We start from the raw sequence: 20,983 nt of genomic DNA, 5'->3' as shown, positions 1-20,983 counted from the left end.
GGATGGTTGAACAGTAGCTGTTGTTACAGAAGAAATGTTTTTAGCGGTTTTATACCTAAAGATATTCATGAAATTATTTATATTGAAAAGAGAAAGTAGTTCTGGAATTTTTTCGATTATTGGACTTTTAGTTTCTAAAGTGTCATTTAAATTTTGATAGCCATTAAAGTGCTGGTCCAAAAATATATAAGTGTTCTTGAACTCTGTCATCAGTTTACTTTTATTAACGTATTTTAAGATTTGAAGATCTTTTTCAATTGTAAAACTGTGACCAGTCTCTTCCATATGGGTGCTCATGGCGGAATACTTATTATGTTTTGAAGCATTGTAATTTTCAAGGTATCTGGTCAAAAAGCTATGTCCAGTCTGTCCAATATAAGAAAACCCGCAATGGGTACATTTAAGTCTATAGATACCAGAGTTCGAGAATTTATTGTAATTAATGTTAACTGTGTTAGAGTTGAAGAATATATTACGGTTCATGTACCGGGTTCTATAAGCAATATTGATATCATATTTCTTTAGTGAGTTAGTGACTTGAAATAACCCTGGGTTCGTATAAGTAAAGGCAGCAAAGTTTGTCTTCTTAGGCTTGTCCAGGATCAACTTGGTTGCAGCTCTTAATTTTATCTTGTTGATGATTTTATTAATTATCACTGGATTATAGCCATTAAGTCTGGTCAAATCCTTGATGATGTAATTTAGTTCTTTCTTATGATTTTCAATTGTAAGCGGGATCTTTAACGCTCTGTAGACAAGACTAAAAATGCAGCCTGTTTATGGGATTGCGGATGTAAGGAATCGTTTCTTACAGTGATGGGGGCACAAGAAGGCTTTCTGTATATTTGAAAAATGAAATTATTCTCTCTTAACGTTTAAATCTAAGAAGTTCAAAGAACCATTGACTTCATCTTCTTTAGTGAACTTGACATCATTGTAAAGTTCATTAAGGGATGCTAGTACACTTTGACTATCATTTTTCTGTGTATCTATAATGACAAAATTGTCCGCCTCCGTAGCGTAACGGTTAGTGTTATTAGCTGCCGTCCTTGGGGGCCCGGGTTCGATTCCCGGTACTGCCAGAAATTTAAGAATGGTAGGAGGGCTGGTATGTGGTTGAAATGGTACATGCAGCTCACCTCCAATGGGGGTGTGCCTGAAAAGAGCTGCACCACCTCGGGATGAGGACACGAGTTTACTTTACTTATGACAAAATTGTCATCTACATATCTTAGGCCTATCCATAATTGAAGACCGTTGATATTATTGATTATTTTGTTATTTTTCTAATCATCCATAAAAATATTAGCTAGAATGCCCGAAATCGGGTCACCCATTGCTAGGCCCTTTCGATGATGTATTCTATTATTGAAGGTGAAATAGTTATTGTTAAGAACAAATTCTAACGAACTGATGAAATGATCTATTTTGCATTTGCTCAGGTTACTATGTTTTAAAAGGTTCGTTTTAATAATCTTGACAGTTTTATTTACCAGAATATTGAAATACATATTGGTAATATCATAAGATATCATTATGTGACTATGCTCAAGATTAAATTTCAATAGTTTTTCACAGAACTCGACAGAATTTCTTATATAAGCTGTGTTATTGAACTTAGTGTTTACTGAGAAAATTATGCAGAAGTTTAGAAACTTTGTAAGAAGGGCTATTCATGTAATTAATAATATGGCGCATAGGTACATCTTTTTTTTATGGATTTATTGGCAGAGCTTTTCCAGTTGGAAGTTTTGGATTCATTATTATAAGTTTCTGATACTCGTGTTCTTATGATAAGAATGGTAGATTCTTCAATAGGTTCTTTAAACTTAATTGGATTTTAGGAATAGGGTCTTGATTAACACGCAAGAGGTCGCACCCGTTTTAAAACGTGAGAGGTCGCGCGAAGGCAAATTGCTCATGCTTAATATTCTAATGAGCTACTTTTTTCCTTTTGCAGTGAATGCTCGGATAAAAATATAAGTATGTACCCTGTTTAACTGCCTTTCAACTGGTACTAACATAATTACCCAGTAACAATATTTTCTCAATGTAAAAAATTAATGAAATTTTTTTGCAAAATCTGGTAAAATTACGTGAGTTTGTAAAGAACGCGAGAGGTCGCACGTGAGCAAATTGCCTCAACGTTTGCATTTTTTACATTTCAGTGAATGATTTGGTCACAATTCAAGATAAAACTACAGCACCACACTTCACTGAAAGTCACCGTAAACCTCATGAACTTTACTTAAGAAACTTTCTTGGAAATGCAGTCATGTAAGAATACACTACACGAGGGGTCGCTCGAAGGCAATTTGTCGCGGCAAATGCGAGAGTGAAAGAAAACTTAAACTACTCCGGAACGCAGCAGGCAATACACTGACGATAATCAACGTTAGGTGGGAGAGAGCGAGGGAAGGGATGAAACGAGCGCCGTAAGCCCTACAGCGGCTAGCAATGAAATTATTAACAAATGTTTAGAAAGTGCGGCAAATTGCTGCAGGTGCGTGTTAATAATAGTGTAACTGCTATTAGCGAAAAAAATTTTGGTTTTCTTGATGTAATCATCTTTTTTTTTTTTTTTTTTTTTTTTTTTGCTAGTTGCTTTACGTCGCACCGACACAGATAGGTCTTATGGCGACGATGGGACAGGAAAGGGCTAGGAGTGGGAAGGAAGCGGCCGTGGCCTTAATTAAGGTACAGCCCCAGCATTTGCCTGGTATGAAAATGGGAAACCACGGAAAACCATTTTCAGGGCTGCCGACAGAGGGGTTCGAACCTACTATCTCCCGAATACTGGATACTGGCCGCAATTAAGCGACTGCAGCTATCGAGCTCGGTGTAATTATCTTTATGTAGTAATACTGTGGTGGGACCTTTCAACATTAAAACCTTCATATCTGGTCCGTATTGAAAGGAGATAACATACAATAGAGGGAAATTTGATTGAGCCACCTTTTTTCAATACATAATATGTTGTTAATATAATCACAACATTTTTTATTCAGTACCGGTTTCGGTGTCCATGGACACAATCATCAGCTGAAACAGGTTGTATGAACAAAGATATACAAGTATGTAGTATATATAATAGACCCTTAGTAATAAGTGACATTCATACAACCTGTTTCAGCCGGTGATGGTGTCCATAGACACTGAAACCGGTACCGAATAAAAAAGGTTGTGATTATATTAACAACATATTATGTTGAAATAATAACATTAAGTTATTTATTAGACCACCTAATCAATACAAAATCGTCTTGGATGATTTACATAAATTTGTTAATTAATAGTGGTACATGTTTCGCCTTCCCTGAAGGCATCATCAGGCATAGTCTTAACCTTAAATTAAAAATAAGCATCTAAATAACATGTAATAATGAAATGAATTTTAAAATCTTGAAGAGATTTGAAGTAAATTAACATTAAAAATAACAATGATGGTTTAAAAAATACAATGTGATGAGATATAATAGTGGAAGTATTAACAAAATTAACATTAGAAGGCTGCTAAAATAAGTGCAATAGATAAAACAACAGATTGTTATACAACAAGTAGTAAGATTGCATAAAAATAAAGTTGATAGTCTGGCGGTTATAATTAGACGATGGCAAAAAATCGTATATAATCAAAGTAAAGAAGAGAGAATAAAAGTCAAAGTTAGTCAAGAGATCCGATGTTAATCATGATCTTGAAGATAAAAGACGAAAGTCAGAGGCATATGGTGAAGTTGTAGAACACGTTGAGGATATGAAGTTGTGGGATAGAAGTTGAAGAACAGTTTCAAATAGGATCTCTATGGACCATCTCAAAATTTGAAGTAATGCTCAAATGTTGTAAATTGTGAGTTTGTAGATATTCTAGTTGAAAAAGCATATAATAGTGGAATCTGTAAAAGGAAGCAAGAAACGTAGAGTTAATTGTGTGAAAAGATATTTGAAAATATTGAAGTAGAATCGTGTGCACTTATCATTTGACGGTGACAAAGATAGCTTGTAACGTTATGAGTTAGAAGTATTTGCAACAGTAGACTTCTTGCTACATGTGTTATAGCTGAAGGTTTGTGCTGGAGGGGGATCTGTGTATCGAAGAAAGGTGGGACTTTTATCAGCTTTAGTGACAATTATATTATTATTCATTTTATTTCTTACGTCATGTATTTGTTTGCTGAGGGTCGGATTAGAGGTAGTTTTTAGTTCATTCGTCAGAGAGGGGAGCATCTTCTTTATCTCATATTTAATTAATGGTTATGAATTTCATGTTTTTGGTCCGTATTGAACTGAGAATAATATATAAGTAATAATAATAACAACGTAAACGTTTCCACCTTTTCAATACTAAAATATATTCACAAAATTATAAATTACATGGTACTAGTTTCGACCCATCTAGGGGTCATCATCAGCCGTATTGGAGCAAAGATCACTTTTGGCGAAATCCTAAGGAAATGTTATTTTAAGGAATAACAAGTGAAATGAGATGTTATTATGGTAATAGTTAATAATACAAGGAATATACATACTAAGAGGTTTTTAACAAAGAATAAAGTATAAATGGGGTGTTGTAAAAATTATAATCATGGAAATCAGTAAGTTCTTGTATTGAAATGACATATATAAAATTATATATGGCTTAGGAAGAGGGCTTAAGGTGGGGCTGAAGGGTGTGGGGGAAAGTGTAATTGTCTTGGAAAAGTACCTTTGATTAAATTTAGGATTGAGTTTAGGTTGGCTGCATTATTGTTTCTGAGGAAAGTGATAAATAGATCGAAGAGTATATAATTTTATATATGTCATTTCAATACAAGAACTTACTGATTTCCATGATTATAATTTTTACAACACCCCATTTATACTTTATTCTTTGTTAAAAACCTCTTAGTATGTATATTCCTTGTATTATTAACTATTACCATAATAACATCTCATTTCACTTGTTATTCTTTAAAATAACATTTTCTTAGGATTTCGCCAAAAGTGATCTTTGCTCCAATACGGCTGATGATGACCCCTAGATGGGTCGAAACTAGTACCGTGTAATTTATAATTTTGTGAATATATTTTAGTATTGAAAAGGTGGAAACGTTTACGTTGTTATTATTATTACTTATATATTATCATATTTAATGTCGTTACGAACTTCTATGGGGAGTTTTTGAATGTTGGATTCGATTTCCGCGACTGTAGTAATCAAATCATCTGTTTTATACATGTAAAGTATACTTGTGCCTTGCAATACGTACCATGGCCAGTAGGTAGTAATGTTCGGTCTTTGAATGTTAAAAACTTAGCGTAAAATCACAAAAAATTGTATATATCCCATTATGGCAAACCACATCACATACGAGTGTTAAGGTATTAGTCCCAGTTAAGAATTGTTGGTATGTCTAAAACATTGACTTAAGTTGAACTTTGAAGCTTGTCACCAAACGGAAGCAAAAAAAAAATCTCATGCAGTAGAGGTTTAATGGTGTCATGTATAGGTACCTTTACCTATATACAATTTACTCTATGAAATAAGCATTTTTATATTTATTAGGCCTATAGGCTGTAGATATCAAATGTATGAAAAAAATTCTTATAGTTAATTGTTTAATCACAAAGCCAACAAACGTAGTGCCTTGTATTAGCCTCATTATACTATTCAGATTGATTTTTCTATGCTTTACTCCAAGAAATAAAATCTGTAGCAAGAAACAGCCCTTGCAGATCAGTAACACTAAACATTTCCTTGTAATATGCTAGATATATCTGCCAGCTTGCATTAGAACTATGGAGTTCAACACCTACTCTCGCATGTTTTTTAAACTAGAACTTGTAGAGACAGAAGAAGCAGGCTCACCGTGTGTCCATACATATTGCATACTCAGCTTGGCTATAAGAAATTAATGAAATTAGTGCTTGTCTGAACAAAGGTTTTGTACAACCTAGTTACATTATCAGCATAACGTTCGTGGTTTGATAGCAAAGTGGCATAGTCACTGAGTTATCACCAAGGTGGCCACAGTTTGAAACTTAGCCAATGTAAGTGGGATATTTTAACAGAGTCATATCCCTGTTGTTCCAATTGCGTGTAAAACTGGAGCTGCTGTGGCTGTAGTTATGATATCAACAGTTGCATAAAATGAGAATTTTGCTTGTAGAATATTTAACCCATGAGGGGTCGCATCCGGTCGTTTAGACCATTTCTGTTTATTTTGATCAATACTTCTGCGAACACTGTTTATTATACTTTCTATTCCTCAGTATCTTTCAATAGACTCGACCATACTTCCGTCACACCACTGTTATCACTTTCCACTCCTTCAGTGAGTTACAAGCTGGCTATCTGGTTATTTTGTTCGCACGCGACTCCTTACTTTACCTTTCTCCGTTCTATGCAGCCATATGCGACTTATGGCGCAGACTTATTTATAACGTGGAAAGTGCACTGTTATCATTCATTGTTGAGTAGAGGGAGAAGGAGCATTGTCTAGATGTGTGTTAAATGAAATTAAACATAATTTTAAAAGTATTTTCCATAGACAGAACTTGAATATTTATTTTCAATTTCATCACCAAAAGGCAATCTCATTATTATAATTATGTTAAAAAGTGTTTGTCTGTGTTGATATAGTACTATCTTATATTATTGTAACAATAAATGGCGTATTAAGTAAGCGTTTCGTGTTTTATTGATTTCCGGTCAAAATGACCGTACGAGACTCCTGACGTTACACTCGACACGCGACCCCTCCCGGGTTAACAGAACACACTGATCAACAATGATTTTGTTAAATTATTTCTCCATTTTTTTGTATTATTGAAATTATTGTTTCTTATTCATGAGCATTAATGGTATATAACATGCTGATTAGAAGGAGTATTTGACATCTGTATTTTTTCCACTGTATCAGCAATTGAAATAATGTTTGGTGATTGTTGCCTACGACTTCAGGAATGACAACAGGTACATTTCGTTTACAAAACTGTATCTTTTTTTTTTTTTTTTTAAATTTGCAGTTTGCTTTACGTTGCAGTGACACAGATAGGTCTTATGGCGATGATTGGATAGGAAAGGGCTAGGAGTGGGAAGGAAGCGGCCATGGCCTTAATTAAGGTACAGTCCCAGCATTTGCCTCGTGTTGTGAAAATGGGAAAATATGGAAAACCAACTTCAGGGCTGCCGACACTGGAATTCGAACCCACTATCTCCTGGATGCAAGCTCACAGGTGCATGCCCCTAATCGCACGGTCAACTCGCCTGGTAAAACTTTATCTAGTTTCCAATTGAATACAAGTGTTCTTTAACCCTTAACTAATCAGGTACCACAGTAAGGACATACATACCCAGGACCAGTCTGAGAGACCTCTGTCAGAGTTTACTTTCAGTATTAAAAATAGACATCTTTCCTTTGTTATTTCTGTTCCGGGGTATCTGTGGAACACAGAGAGGTGAAAGAAGGTGTGGGCAACTACAATATCAAAAATTAATTTAAAACTTTAAATAAGGGTTATATTTCTTTAAAAAAAAAAACAAAAACTTAGTGAAATAACGACAGATGTGGGTATTAAAATAGAGAACCCCAGAATAGGGAATTTAACAATTTTGGGCTTCAAGCCCCTAGTTTACACATTTACAATTTCTAAAGTGGTATTATTTAGACAAGGATAGAAATCTCCCAAATTCAAAAGCACTTTGCTCCGAAAGTTACAATCTCTAGCCTTCCAGAGGCACAGAAAACTTAGAAAAGAGCTTACATGCTCTCCAACATTAACCAATTTTTAACAGCCCGCTTAAGACAACATTACATAAAACCTTACGATCTCTGGCCTCTCTCAGCACAATTTACAATTTAAAATTTCTTTTACACAGGGGTATCTATTACCCAACCTACTGGGCCTTCGTGGAAAAAGAACAGGTTAAATTAATGGCCCGAACACAAACTGAATGGAGGCGTACACTTGCACTCCTAGATAATGAAGTATAAAATCCTAACGGGGTTCTCAAGCCGATGATACAGGGGCTAATCCCAAGCTACTGATATGACTTGAATGAAGGTTAATTTAATGCATTGCAGGAAAGAAAAACAGTTACAGAATCGTAGTCACCTCAAACCAAGTTGAAGGGGAACTCGAGAGAGTAACGCACTCTCTATCCCCGGTTTACAGTTAAAGACTATGAAATTTTACATTAGCCAAACGAAAATTTACGTTTACGTTTTAGAAAACCTTTCCCTCGGATAAGTTTGTGGAGACAGCTAGAAAGATAGAATATTGGTGGCCATTACTTGGGCTGTTGTTTTACCTGCCGAAGAATGAGGCGCCCCCCCGCCTCCTATCTTAACCCACACACTCAGAAAGACAACGATCAACAAGACAAGGTAGCCTGCAAGAGTGCAGCTTATATACACGAGGGGACGGTTCTAGAGGGTTCTGGACTAATCCGGACACGCCTTCTCAATTTTATTGGCAGAATCAAAAGTTACACCCAAAAACCAACAAGAAGCCTGTGATAGGCTGTAAAATAATTATAGAAAAATAGTAAAAAGTAAACTCGTGTCCTCATCCGGAGGTGGTGCTGCTCTTTTCAAGCACACCCCTATTGGAGGTGAGCTGCATGTACTATTTGAACTACATACCAGCCCTCCTGCCATTCTTAAATTTCTGGCAGTACCGGGAATCGAACCCGGGCCCCCGAAGACGGCAGCTAATAACACTAACCGTTACGCTGCGGAGCCAGACTAGAAAAATAGTGATTGGTCAGATTCAAAAACTGGCGGAATGAGAGAGAAGTGTTGCAAACCTAGAAATATATACAAAAATAAATGAAAGTTAATTTACTTGAGGAAACCTGTCTGTCTGTTAGGTCATCAGCCCAGAGGCTGGTTGGATCCTCAAATAGCACCACCAAAAGTTATGCGGTTATAAGGAAACCGCAAAAACCAATGGCAGCACCAAAATGAGGCGTACTAGGCAAGACGAGGAGTGAGGTAGTTTGCCATTGCTTTCCTCACTGGGTCAGAAAGTGCTATTGCAGCACGACTGACCCTATGAGCAACACCTTTCATAACACTCAGATGCACTAGACGTGCTCTGAATGTCATTACTCAGCACCACCCATACCCCAGCAGCTTCCATATTGTCACAGCCATGGATGAGACTGGGACTTCGGTGGAAGCTACACACAAAATTTCTTTCAATAACAAATTATTCCAATTTGCACCAGAGTGCGTGACCTCAGTTTTGTAGAGACATCTATGGAGAAAAGTTCAAACTTCTTGAAGTAACCAAACACAAAGCAAATAAATCCAGTCAGTTTAGGCAACTTAACAATAACACAATTACTCAATACTTCAATGGTGACAAATTCAGGTCAATATCCCAACTTCATGCCGTAGCTATTTCACGTTTTGTTAGAGAGATAGCGGTCCTTACGGCGCTTCTTTTGAATGAGTGGAGTTGAGGTGTACCTCCCGGTACAATTTCCATATTTTATTATTGAGAAGGGCCTATTTCAAATTTCTACAGTGAAAAAGTGAAATATTGTAAGAAAAGACGAGCAATATTTAAAAAAATATAATATCAGGAAAGAAAAAAGGGGAACACAGTTATGTTTACTCCTATGCACATAATAAATATTTACAATACGGTAGAGTTGATATTGAAGCATATTTGGAAAGCTAATATGTTAATAAAACACAGTGCAAAAGACTATTTGAATTACACAATGCTTTCTTGAAAATTGCGAACACTTTACATCCACATGTTTTCAGACTTCCTCCTGGCATTGCTTGCGTATTTTTCTGTACACTACAGGCATATGGCTTTACCACACCTATAGTGCATGTAAGCTGTTAGTTTTTTCTTGGGGTTACAGATAGTGCATGTCTTCCTCTTGGTCAGCTTTTCTTCTGGAGGTGACTGGAGTTCTTCTTTGATTCCCAGAACACGTCAGATACTCGTCCTCAATTTGTAATTTAGGTTGCAGTTTTCAACTCTCCTAACTGTAGTTTCACATGTTCTCTTGCTAAGCCTTTCATGAAATTAAATCTTATCATTGGATTGCTGTTTTTGTGGCCACTATGTAGAAGTCACAAATTAACACCGCTTATGTCCAGGACTCTAAAGAATGCATCCGTAGACCATTGTTTGGTTTTCCTTGCAGTAGTATAAGTAGCACATTTTTAGTCAAGTGAATGACCTCCACCTTTTGTAGAATTGTAGCAAGGGATCATCTTGAGTTTCCCATCTTCATGTGCTTCGTGGTGGTGCATGGATGATATTAGCAGAACAGCTCTCCCCTTTTTTGGCACAAAAGATAACAGTGTGATATGACTGATTCCAAAGAGAAAAGACTCTTCCTTACGAGGGGCTCTTGAGGGCAAAAATTCATGATAAATTTCTGCCTTTTACTTCCTTAGAATATATACAATTGTAAGACCTCTGTTCTTCATGGCTGTTGCAAATTCAGTTGATCCAAACCAGTTGTCTGCGGTGATATTTCGGTTAGTGTTCTGAATAGGTTTTGAAAGCCGCAGAACTGCTTGGGTAGGTACAGCTAGTTTTCGCTCTTCTTCGGTAAGTGTACGACCATCACTGTTTTCTTTTCACTGTATATGTAACCATTGTAAAATTAACTCCTCCTAGCGTCTGTCAAGCACGTGACTTTTATGTCATATTTCACAAGCTTGCTCATAGCTCTCACGGAAACCAATCAGCATTTCATTAACACAGGCGTTGGCACCAATACTGTACACATGCTGGCAGTTCTCAACAAATTGTTAGAAAAAGTTAGAGATTGGTGCTGAAGAATCAGTCCTCTTTCTTTCCACCCTTGTTTCAAGATTATCAAACTGAAGAGATGAAAGTAACACTTCAAAGCAATTCTTTGCCATAACGTTTTTAAATATGTCCCGTCCCGTACCGTCTGTAGCAAAAAGAGACTGATAAGTTTCGGTGTTCAATTTGAATATAGCACTGTAAAAGAGAAGACCAGTAAATGCTTTCAGCTCCATTATCTGTATCTCCCATGAAACGAACATCCTTGTACTTGTTCCTGTCTTATCTTAACATTTGTCCATTTCACAATATCCTCCAGTGTAGATCTGTGACAAGAAGTCTCCAGAATTCTTCTAATACATCTGGGCTGAGTGGCTGAGACGATTGAGCTGCTGGCCTTCTAACCCCAACATGGCAGGTTCGATCCTGGCTCAGTCTGGTGGTATTTGATGATGCTCAAGTATGTCAGCCTCATGTCGGTAGATTTACTGACATGTAAAAGAATTCCTGTGCGACTAAATTCTGGCATTTTGGCGTCTCCAAAAACCCTGAAAGTAGCTAGTGGGACATAAAAACATTAATTATCATTATCATTATTATTATTATTATTATTATTATTATTATTATCTTCTAATATACTTACATCACAGTTGCGTGCTTGACCTATAAGGCTGGGAAGTTTCTCCATGGTGTTGTGTTTCCTCCTTCTCGAGTGGCTAATGCAGGGAGAGGAACTCCATTTGAAATTGTTTTGACCATAAAATGCTTTGGGAGATGTGCTGAAGTTACCAGCATCATCTGATGAATTGTATGAATCATCACTGTTATTTTCAGAATTTTCTCTTCCTAAACATCAGTCTTCTTGTTCCAAAGCATTGTCATGATCTGAGGTCAAATACATGTCCTGTTCTCTTGATATTTCACTTCCTGAAACATAATCTACCCACTCTTGTACTATTTTATCAAAATTACTGTCGCCAAATGTAACAGTGTCCGACATTCCCGTAGCCCTCCGTATTACACTTACACATGGGTCTGGTCTGTGAGACATACCCAGTGCTATAACAAGCTATATCTTGTGAACAACTTGGCGATTGTTGCCTTTCGACTGAATTACTGAGCTAAGTGGTTACAAGGCTGAATGAGTCGACACTAACTACAGAAGGGGAGTTATCAAAATATTAGGGATCTCTTGCAGTCTAGAAGACCGGACTGAGTAGTTATGGTCAAAGGGGAAGGTAATCCTGTGTTATTCCCAGTTTCGTAATCTATAATCTTCATATCCGTATTGATGAATTACACAATTATAAATAGGAAAGGAATTCCACCTTATCAGTACTTGTTTATTATAATTATTATACTACAGTACCGGATTTGACCGCTAGTTTTGGGTCATCCTCAGCTGAACAATACATTCACATATAGTACATCAAGTAACGATTGATATTACTTTGTCTGGGGAATGCCATATGATAACATATGTTTAAATACGTCCAAGTGGGGCATGTCAAATCGGGAACTGACATGTATGCCATTATGTGTGACACTGCAAGTATATGTCTATACTAACATACTTTAAACTTAAAATTGGTTTGTACAACACTATCTTAACTTAAAGCTAACTTATAAGTATATGTGACTAAAAACAACATATAGGCCCCTATGAACACTTCATGCACATAAATGTTCGTATCTTACGTATTGCTCAGTTCATCAGTTGACTTCTGTATTTGAGTCTTTTGTCATGGTTGTGTATTTGGTTGATGCTTTTGAACTTAAGTAATATGATTTGCTTGTAAAATTATCCTATTATTTATATAAAAGTTTGTCTTCATATATGTGCATAGAATAAAACGCTTTCCGAAATTAAAAAAAGTTCCAGGCATGTAGATACAACTGGGATAATTTTTTTTTTTAATTTTGAAAGTGTTTTATTCTATGCATATATATGAAGACAGAAATCTTCTATAAAAAGAATAGGATATTTTACAAGCATATCATATTACTTAAGCTCAAAAGCATCAACCAAATACACAACCATGACAAAAGACTCAAATACAGAAGTCAACTGATGAAATGAGCAATACGCATGATACGAACGTTTATGTGTATGAAGTGTTCATATATGTTGTTTTTAGTCACATATACTTATAAGTTAGCTTTAAGTTAAGACAGTGTTGTACAGACTAATTTTAAGTTTAAAGTATGTTATTATAGACATATACTTGCAGTGTCACACATAGTGGCACACATGTCAGTTCCTGATTTGACATGCCCCACTTGGACGTATTTAAACTTTTGTTATCATATGGCATTCCCCAGACAAAGTAATATCAATCATTGCTTGATGTACTATATGTGAATGTATTGTTCAGCTGAAGATGATCCAAAACTAGGGGTCAAAAGAAGTATTGATAAGGTGGAATTCCTTTCCTATTTTTAATTATCCCCAGCTGTCAACTGAATTGTGATAGAAGTGTATAATATCGTATTTAATAGTGCACAGATAGGTCTTATGGTGGTGATGGGATAGCAAAGGGCTGAGAGTGGGAAGGAAGCGGCCATGGCTTTAATCAAGGTACAGCCCCAGCATTTACTTGGTGTGGAATAGGGATACCACAGAAAACCATCGTCAGGGCTGCTGACAGTGGGGTTCGAACCATCTATCTCCTGAATGCAAGCTCGCAGCTGCGTGCCCCTAACCACACAGCCAACTCGCTCGGTTTGTTAACTTTGGATAGGCACTAATTACCCTCTCTTTGCTTATAGTGTGTCCCTGGTGGAAAGTGCTGTTGTTAGCTGCCTCTGTGGATCAGCGGTAGAGTGTCGGCCTCCAGATCCCAAGATAGTGGGTTCAAACCTGGCAGAGGTAGTCTGATTTTTGAAGGGCGGATAAAAGTACATTCGACACTTCATGTTGTACGATGTCGGCATGTAAAAGATCTCTGGTGACGCATTTGGTGTTTACCCGACAAAATTAAATCTCAGCCATAGACGCCCAAGAGAGTTTTGGTTTATTCTGTCTGCCAATCTAGAAGGGCTAGAGTAAAACAGACGTCGAAATTAACAAGCAGACAGTCAGATGGCATCAAATCAAAATGTCTGCGCACGGTAGCTGAGACCATATGGTTATTATTATTATTATTATTATTATTATTATTATTATTATTATTATTATTATTATTATTATTATTATTATTGCTGTTGTTAATGTGTATGGCTTGGATGTTTAGGAAAAGTCATATTTTTTTCTTTGTCTCCATTTTCTTGCCTGATTGGCTTTTGGTGCAAATCAGGTGATTATTGTCACATTTATTTATTTATTTATTTATTTTATGCCTTTGTTTGTGGCGAAGTTAGGGCTCACGGCCCTCTCTTACACTTAACCACAACATAGAGTACATAGTCACATGAATTAGAAAAATAGCATTGTTAACAGTCTAAAAACTACTTAAATTAATGGATTAATATTAGCCTATAACTTATTATAATTGTTTTTTAATTAATTAATAATATCCATTTACATCACCTAGCTCTAAATCATACTTGCACTCATACACACTAACATTCATACAAGCTGATCACGTATTTAAGAGGAATTCTCGACAAGACCATTTAAATGAGCCTATTGAAGTGCTATTACGTATACTGACATGGAGAGTGTTCCATAGCCTTGCCCCAGACACTTGGAAAGAGTGGCTGTATACAGATGAATGATTAACCGGTATCATAAGGGTAGAAGTCGATCTGGTATTATGTCCATAATTAGATGAGAGGAAGTTAAAATGTGAGGATAGGTATTCGGGTGTAGATTCATTCAGAAGTCGAAAAATTAGTGTTGCAGTATGTAGAGTTCTTAGTTGATCGATTTTCAGCCAGGATAGCTTCGCATAATACGGGGAAATATGTGTCCTGAAGTTAAAAGAAAATATAAATCGTATGCAAGAGTTCATTGCCCTTTGAAGTTTTATAGTTTGTTCTACAGTTGCATCAGTTAATACGACATCACAGTAATAAATTATTGGAAAAATGAGTTTTTATTTTCATGCTATGTGGAAGAATGGATTGTTTCACTTTTAGGAGGTGGAGAGATGCATATACCTTTCTGCAAACACTTGTTATATGGTCATTCCAGTTTAATGTATCAATACAACACTTAGGTTTTTTATAGGCTTCTGAAAAGGTATAGCTTCACTGCAGAGCATGAGAGTAGGCTGTTGTGTGATGTTTAGCATATTTAAAAGCCTAGATTGTCCTGTTATGATAGCTTGCGTTTTCTTCGGGTTAATTAATAGGCAGTTCTCTTTTGCATATGAGCTAATTAAATTTAGAGTCGAGTTCATTTGGTGGATTGCTTTGTCAGTGTCGGAGACTTTGAAGTGTGAGTATATCTGAAGATCGTCAGCTAAAGGTGGTAGTTGCAGTCTTTCAGATGAGAAGAAATGTTATTAATAATTAAGAATAAAAGAGGTCCAAGAACAGACCCTTGGAGAACACCAGATAGCTTAGTCCTCCATTCTGTAGTCATCATGTTTGATACAACGCGCTGTCGTCTATTTTTGAGGTATTAGCACGAGCTGAATAGCAGAATGAGCCATGTGAAGTTTTTGTAACTTGGCTAACAATATGTCAATATTTACAGTGTCAAACACACTGCTGAAGTCAAGTAGGATAAGTACAGTCAGTTTTCGTTCGTCCATAGCCCGTCTAATGTCATCCATGATTTTGATTAGTGTTGTTGCAGTACTGTGTCCTTTCTTAAAAACAGACTGTAAGAGATCAAGTACAGAATGTTTTTCCAAGTATTTAGCTATTTGTTAATGCATAATTTTCTGCAGAACCTTAGAAAGTGTTGTGAGAATGAAGACAGGTCGGTAGTCAGATGTATTGCTTGCAGGAGAGTTTTTTGGGACTGGCACGATGAGTGCATCTTTCCATATAATTGGGATATTGCCTGAAGTAAGGCAGGTATTAATTAAATGCATAATAATGGGCATTATGATGTCGATTATGCAGGTCGTGAACGAAATGGGAATTTCATCAGCTCCTGTTGCATGAGATTTAATTGACATTACTTCCCTTCTTACTTCATGCTCTGTAACATTATCAAATTCAAATACTGGATGGACTGGTGATTGTTGCCTTAATATATTGTCAATGGTGTTTTGAACTGTCGGCGAGTCAGGAGTGAGACGTTCCGTGGAGAAATATGTATTTAATTCATCAAGAGACACCTCGGGATCAGTATGCTTCGCAAGTGGTTTGCCATTATCCAGTGACTGAAGTTGTCGCCATGTGGGACCATTGTTAATATTTTTGTTTAAATGCTGGAAATAATTATATTTCTTATTGCGAATTACAAGCTTAATTCGGTTTCGAAGAACACAGTACTGCTCATGTACGTCAGCTAGTTGAGTCTGCTTATAGCGTCGGTGTAGTGCGCCTCGTTCTTTCATCATAGTCTTAAAATCAGAAGTCAGCCAAGGACAGGGCGGGTATGTTACTCTCACATTACACTTTGGTGTGTGTTTGTTGTACAATTCATGTAAATAGGAATTAAATATTTCCACTTTCTCTTCAGTGTCGCTTGTTATCATTATGTCATACCAGGGGCAGAGTTGTGCATCTTGTCTCAGTTGTATTAAATCCATGCTTTTAAAGTCACTGAATGTTACATATTTCGGTCGGTACTTAGGCACCCAAAGAGAGTATGCTAAGTATATGAGATCATGTTTAGATATGTTAGGAACAGATACTTGACCATGGTGAAGGATTTTTTGGGGGTTATTTGTTATTACTAGGTCTATGAATGTATAAACGGAAATGGTGGATTTATGGACGTGATGGGTGGGTTTAAGGGGCAATATAGTCATGTCACAGGATTTTAAAATATTTTGTAGTCATAAGGCGTCGTTGTTCTGGGTTAAGAAATTTGTGTTTAAGTCTCCAAAGGTATCACGTGCGTGTATGATGGTAGCAGTCTCAGAAAGCTGTCTTCTAAGTCGCAGAAGTCTCGCACTGCGTCAAGAGGCCTACTACACCTAGAGGCCTACAACTATTTTTACAGAATTGACAAACACCTCCACAAACATATATTCAGGGGAGTATTTACAGCAGGAGTAGACGTGTGAATGACTCTACTCTTGAGCATAGATTTACAATATAGGGCAACCCCACCACCTAGTCTATTCGTCTGTTCATGCCTGTGAATATCATAGCCCGATATGTCAACCATGCTTGAGGGGATTGAACTACGGATCCAGCTCTCGCTTATTGCAGTAATATGAATTGGACTGTCTTCAGATATTATCTTCAGTTCGTAGAGATGAGTAACGAAGGATTGGCTGTTGACATGTGGGCACAACAGGGCACGATTAAATGACTTTAGGTCCTTCTCTAAAATGGTTTGGGTAGAATAGGAGGGAGAAAGTGATTTTTATTTGTCATATAAATGCATATTTTGGATTTTTTTGTCATAAGGTCATATTTTGAGGTATTTATGTAGAAACATCATATTTCATCATATTTTGGTGGTTTGACGACAGCTGTAGCTGTGCAAAATCATCTTCAACTTATCGAATGTGAACTAGTATTCACAAAACTGCTTCTCGGTATAACATCTGCAGTTAATACAAGTGGAGTACTTTGCCTCTTCTATCAAGATGGTGTAGGAATTGTTTTCCAACAGTTTGTAAGAAAGTCTGGCACATTTGAAGTCGAACTTTGGAATTATATTGAGTGCAATTACTCATTTAGAAGCTGGTAACTCAGAAATTCATGCAGTATTTAAATTGTGAGAAGTGTGAACTTGTAGTACAACAATCACATGGACTTTTAAAATGTTGTGTGGTCTGATAATCTTAGCAAACTTAGTACTTTATGGGTATGTATTCATAAATGTTTGATAAGTGAATCAAGGACAATAGACTGTGAATAACTGCTAAACATGTATATTCAGAAAATTAATATGAAAGTATGAATAAAGAATTTAGTTAACAAATTTGTATCAAAGGAATTGCTGTTTCAATTTATAACTTATTTTAAAATGCCCATATTTTGATTAATCATTTTTGGGTCATGTTTTTATAATTTTGACATTATATTTCATCACTTTTGAGGTCGTATTTGATTGCTTTTTTGGGCTATTTTTAGGTCTTAATAATTCGAGCCCTATTAATGAACATTTATCCTGAGTTAGAATTAAGTTTTCTTTGTCTCTTCCATTATGTTGGGTTGAATTTTGTTCTTATACTTTTTTTCTTCCAGAAAATCCCTTGGGTTTATCATGGCACGACAGTGCTTGGATCCCAATGCTCAATCCATCAAATGTAATGGACTACTTTTCTGAACGCAGCAACCCTTTCTTTGACAGAACTTGCAATAATGAAATTGTCAAAATGCAGCGTTTAAATCCAGAACAGTTAAAGTAAGTTGTATTGATTTCTGCAATAATTATATTTTCATATTTTGTAAAGTGTATTTGTTATGTATCTACTTCCCATGCTATTGCATGTGTTGTCTTATACTAGAGTATACTCATTGTTACATCCAGAGACTAAATGGAATGTACCCACCAGATTTTGTACTCTTTGGTTTTGAGAACAGATTGTTTTGAAAAAAGAAAAAAAAGAACAATGTAAATTAAGTTTTAAGTTTGTGGAAAATAATAAACGCCAACGCCTGTGTAACTATCAGACGAATTCCGTTTTATCGGGTAGATTTTCGCGTTCGACATAACACTCACTTTTTCCAATTCTTCACTATACCAACATATTTCTAAGTAATATAGGCTTAATCTTAAAAATGTAAAGATTACTATAATTAGTGCTTGCATGAATTGTCATTTCTGGTGAGTTTATGTTTTGTTTGGAATCTTTTCCATCTATTAACTGTATTGTGTGTTGTAAATTTTGTTTTAGAACTGCAATTTTTCTGTGTTACTTGTTTTGGTATTTTCGGAAATGAATGACAACATAGATCTTGTGGCAATACTGTCTGTTTAATGCAGTTGGTTTGGTGTATAACTTAAAGCCAGAGAGGAGAGTAATATAATAATATAATAATAATAATAATATAAATATAGTAATATAAATGATGTCAAATGCTGAGCAAATCTTTTAAAATATTCTTAATATGCTGTTCACTGAATTGTGAAGGATTTCCATACTCTTTAGTAACATCCGTTAGTATTTTGTTGCACTCTGCTATTGAAAGATTAGCCCTTAACAGATCATATTTTGACAGGAATTTGTAGCACTCTCTCAGATGTGGGTCATGCAGCTCATAGATATTTCTCTTATGAGTATCAACCTTGTTGGCTTGAGAAATATCATTTTAAAGGAGCACCATAGCATCAAGCACTATGTTCATATGCATGTGATGGTGGATGGTGATAATATCAGTTCTCCTGATCAATCCTGTCGAAGATAGGCAGTGCACTATACTTCATGTACAATATTTGTCATTTTCAGTTCACCCAATACTGGTGCTAAGGCCAATTGTAATTGATAGTATTTTGTATGATACAGGAATATTGTAATAGCATTTGTCCTTTCTAAGTTTGCCATTCCTTTCCTATTGTTCACCCAGAAGTTTGGGTCAACTACATAGACTCAACACCTCATAATTTTAAGTTAGGAACTGCTTAAGTCCTCCTCCTCCTTATCATCATCATCATTTCCCCTTTTCCAGCTGACACCAGGTGAGAGCAAATATGGTTCTTCTCTACTTCGTCCTGTCTCTTCACCATTCCTCATCCAACACTGTGTTCCATCCAGGTTCTGTTGCCCTATGCTGTTCTTCACAGAGTCTGTCCATCGTAATCTTGGCCTTCCTCGTCCTCTCTACCCTGTCATCTGTCTTTCCATTGCTCATCTTGGCCATCTTTCGTATTTTATCCGCTTGACATGTCCAAACCATCTCAATCTGTTCTGTTCCAGTTTGTCACTTAGTTTTTGCACAGTTAGCTCTTTTTGCATGTCTTCATTTTTCACTCTATATCTTCTTGAATTCTGTATCATACTCCTCAGGAATTTCATTTCAGCTGCCTGTATTCTCATTCTTACATCTTTATTCCATATTAATCTCCATACCTGGTGGTAAAAGGCACTCCCCAGTTGTATCCTTCTATTAATTTCCATATCATCATCCATTTTCTGTCATCACTTCCAAAGTATTTGAAGTGTTCTACTATTTCTGGTTCCTTGTCTCCAGTTTTGATAGCTCCTTTTCCATTTTTACTTCATCTACTCATCACCATTGTCTTGCTCTTCTCCACGTTGACCCTTTGTACCTCCTCTTCATCTTCTCCCCAGATTACATAATCATATGCAAACATCATTACTAGAGCCTGGATTTTGATGCAAATGCATGTTTTTAAATAAGCTATTTACGCTTCTGAAATGTCGCAAATATTTGTTTTATGACTTAACGATTCCAAATAACCGTTCTTTTTTCCCTGCATGTTAGCATGTTTTGGCTTTTGTAAGAGAAAATTCATGCATAATGCATATTTTGAAGGTTGGGGATTTAATAACTGATATTTGGATGCTTATATGGCATAATATGATTTTTCTTCCGATTTTGGCGCATATATGACATTAATGTTAAGTTGCATGATAGTGTCTTTTATGAATGTTAGTTTGCAGAATTTGGGGCCATATTATTAAGATGGAGAGAAGGAGAATGTATTCCTGTCATCCTACCTGACAACCAAAGTTAGTACATACAGTAGAGTTCCTATAATTTAATTAGCCAAGCACTTTGTTATCTGTTACTTGAGTAAACGTTGATGTAAGCTGGAAAGCCCCACGTGGACCACTGTAATTCTGAAAAATAAGGTGTCCCGTATACATTGCTATAAATTGAACCGTAAATTGTGTATTACGAAGTTACTGCTCATCTTTTCGTCTACATTAGATGAAAACAAAACAAAACTTGTATCACACTTCTGTGATGCCACGTTACTGAGGTACTGAACCCTCTTCCGTTGTTATCCTGGAATTTCCTATCCAGAACTGTCACTCGTCACACATTTAAGGCCAAAATAATTAAGAAAGAAGGCAGTTGGGAAGCAGCATGCTTGCAGACTTCAGATTGTTGTTTTCTGTTGGACTGTGTTGTGAACTGTTGTCATGCCATTTGTTAAAAGTGTAAGAAGAGACATCTTGTCTAAATGAATTTCGGATAGTGATGTAGTTTATTGTGATCGTTGCAATAA

At 36.2% G+C, this 20,983-nt stretch overlaps 1 protein-coding gene across 2 annotated transcripts in view; it reads left to right on the top strand.

The window, feature by feature from the left end:
* The window catches only part of MED6 (mediator complex subunit 6), a 99,736-nt gene that overhangs the window by 11,646 nt on the left and 67,107 nt on the right, over nt 1–20,983 (top strand). For both annotated transcript variants that reach the window (XM_067148913.2, XM_067148904.2), the window contains exon 3: nt 18,031–18,190. In XM_067148913.2, the coding sequence (XP_067005014.1) occupies nt 18,031–18,190 (160 nt within the window). The remainder of the gene's footprint in view (nt 1–18,030; nt 18,191–20,983) is intronic.

The sequence above is a fragment of the Anabrus simplex genome, chromosome 1 (genome assembly GCF_040414725.1).
Source record: "Anabrus simplex isolate iqAnaSimp1 chromosome 1, ASM4041472v1, whole genome shotgun sequence".
Taxonomy (NCBI): Eukaryota; Metazoa; Arthropoda; class Insecta; order Orthoptera; family Tettigoniidae; genus Anabrus; species Anabrus simplex.
Note: the sequence above shows the minus strand (reverse complement) of the source record. Positions and strands in the feature narration are given on the sequence as shown.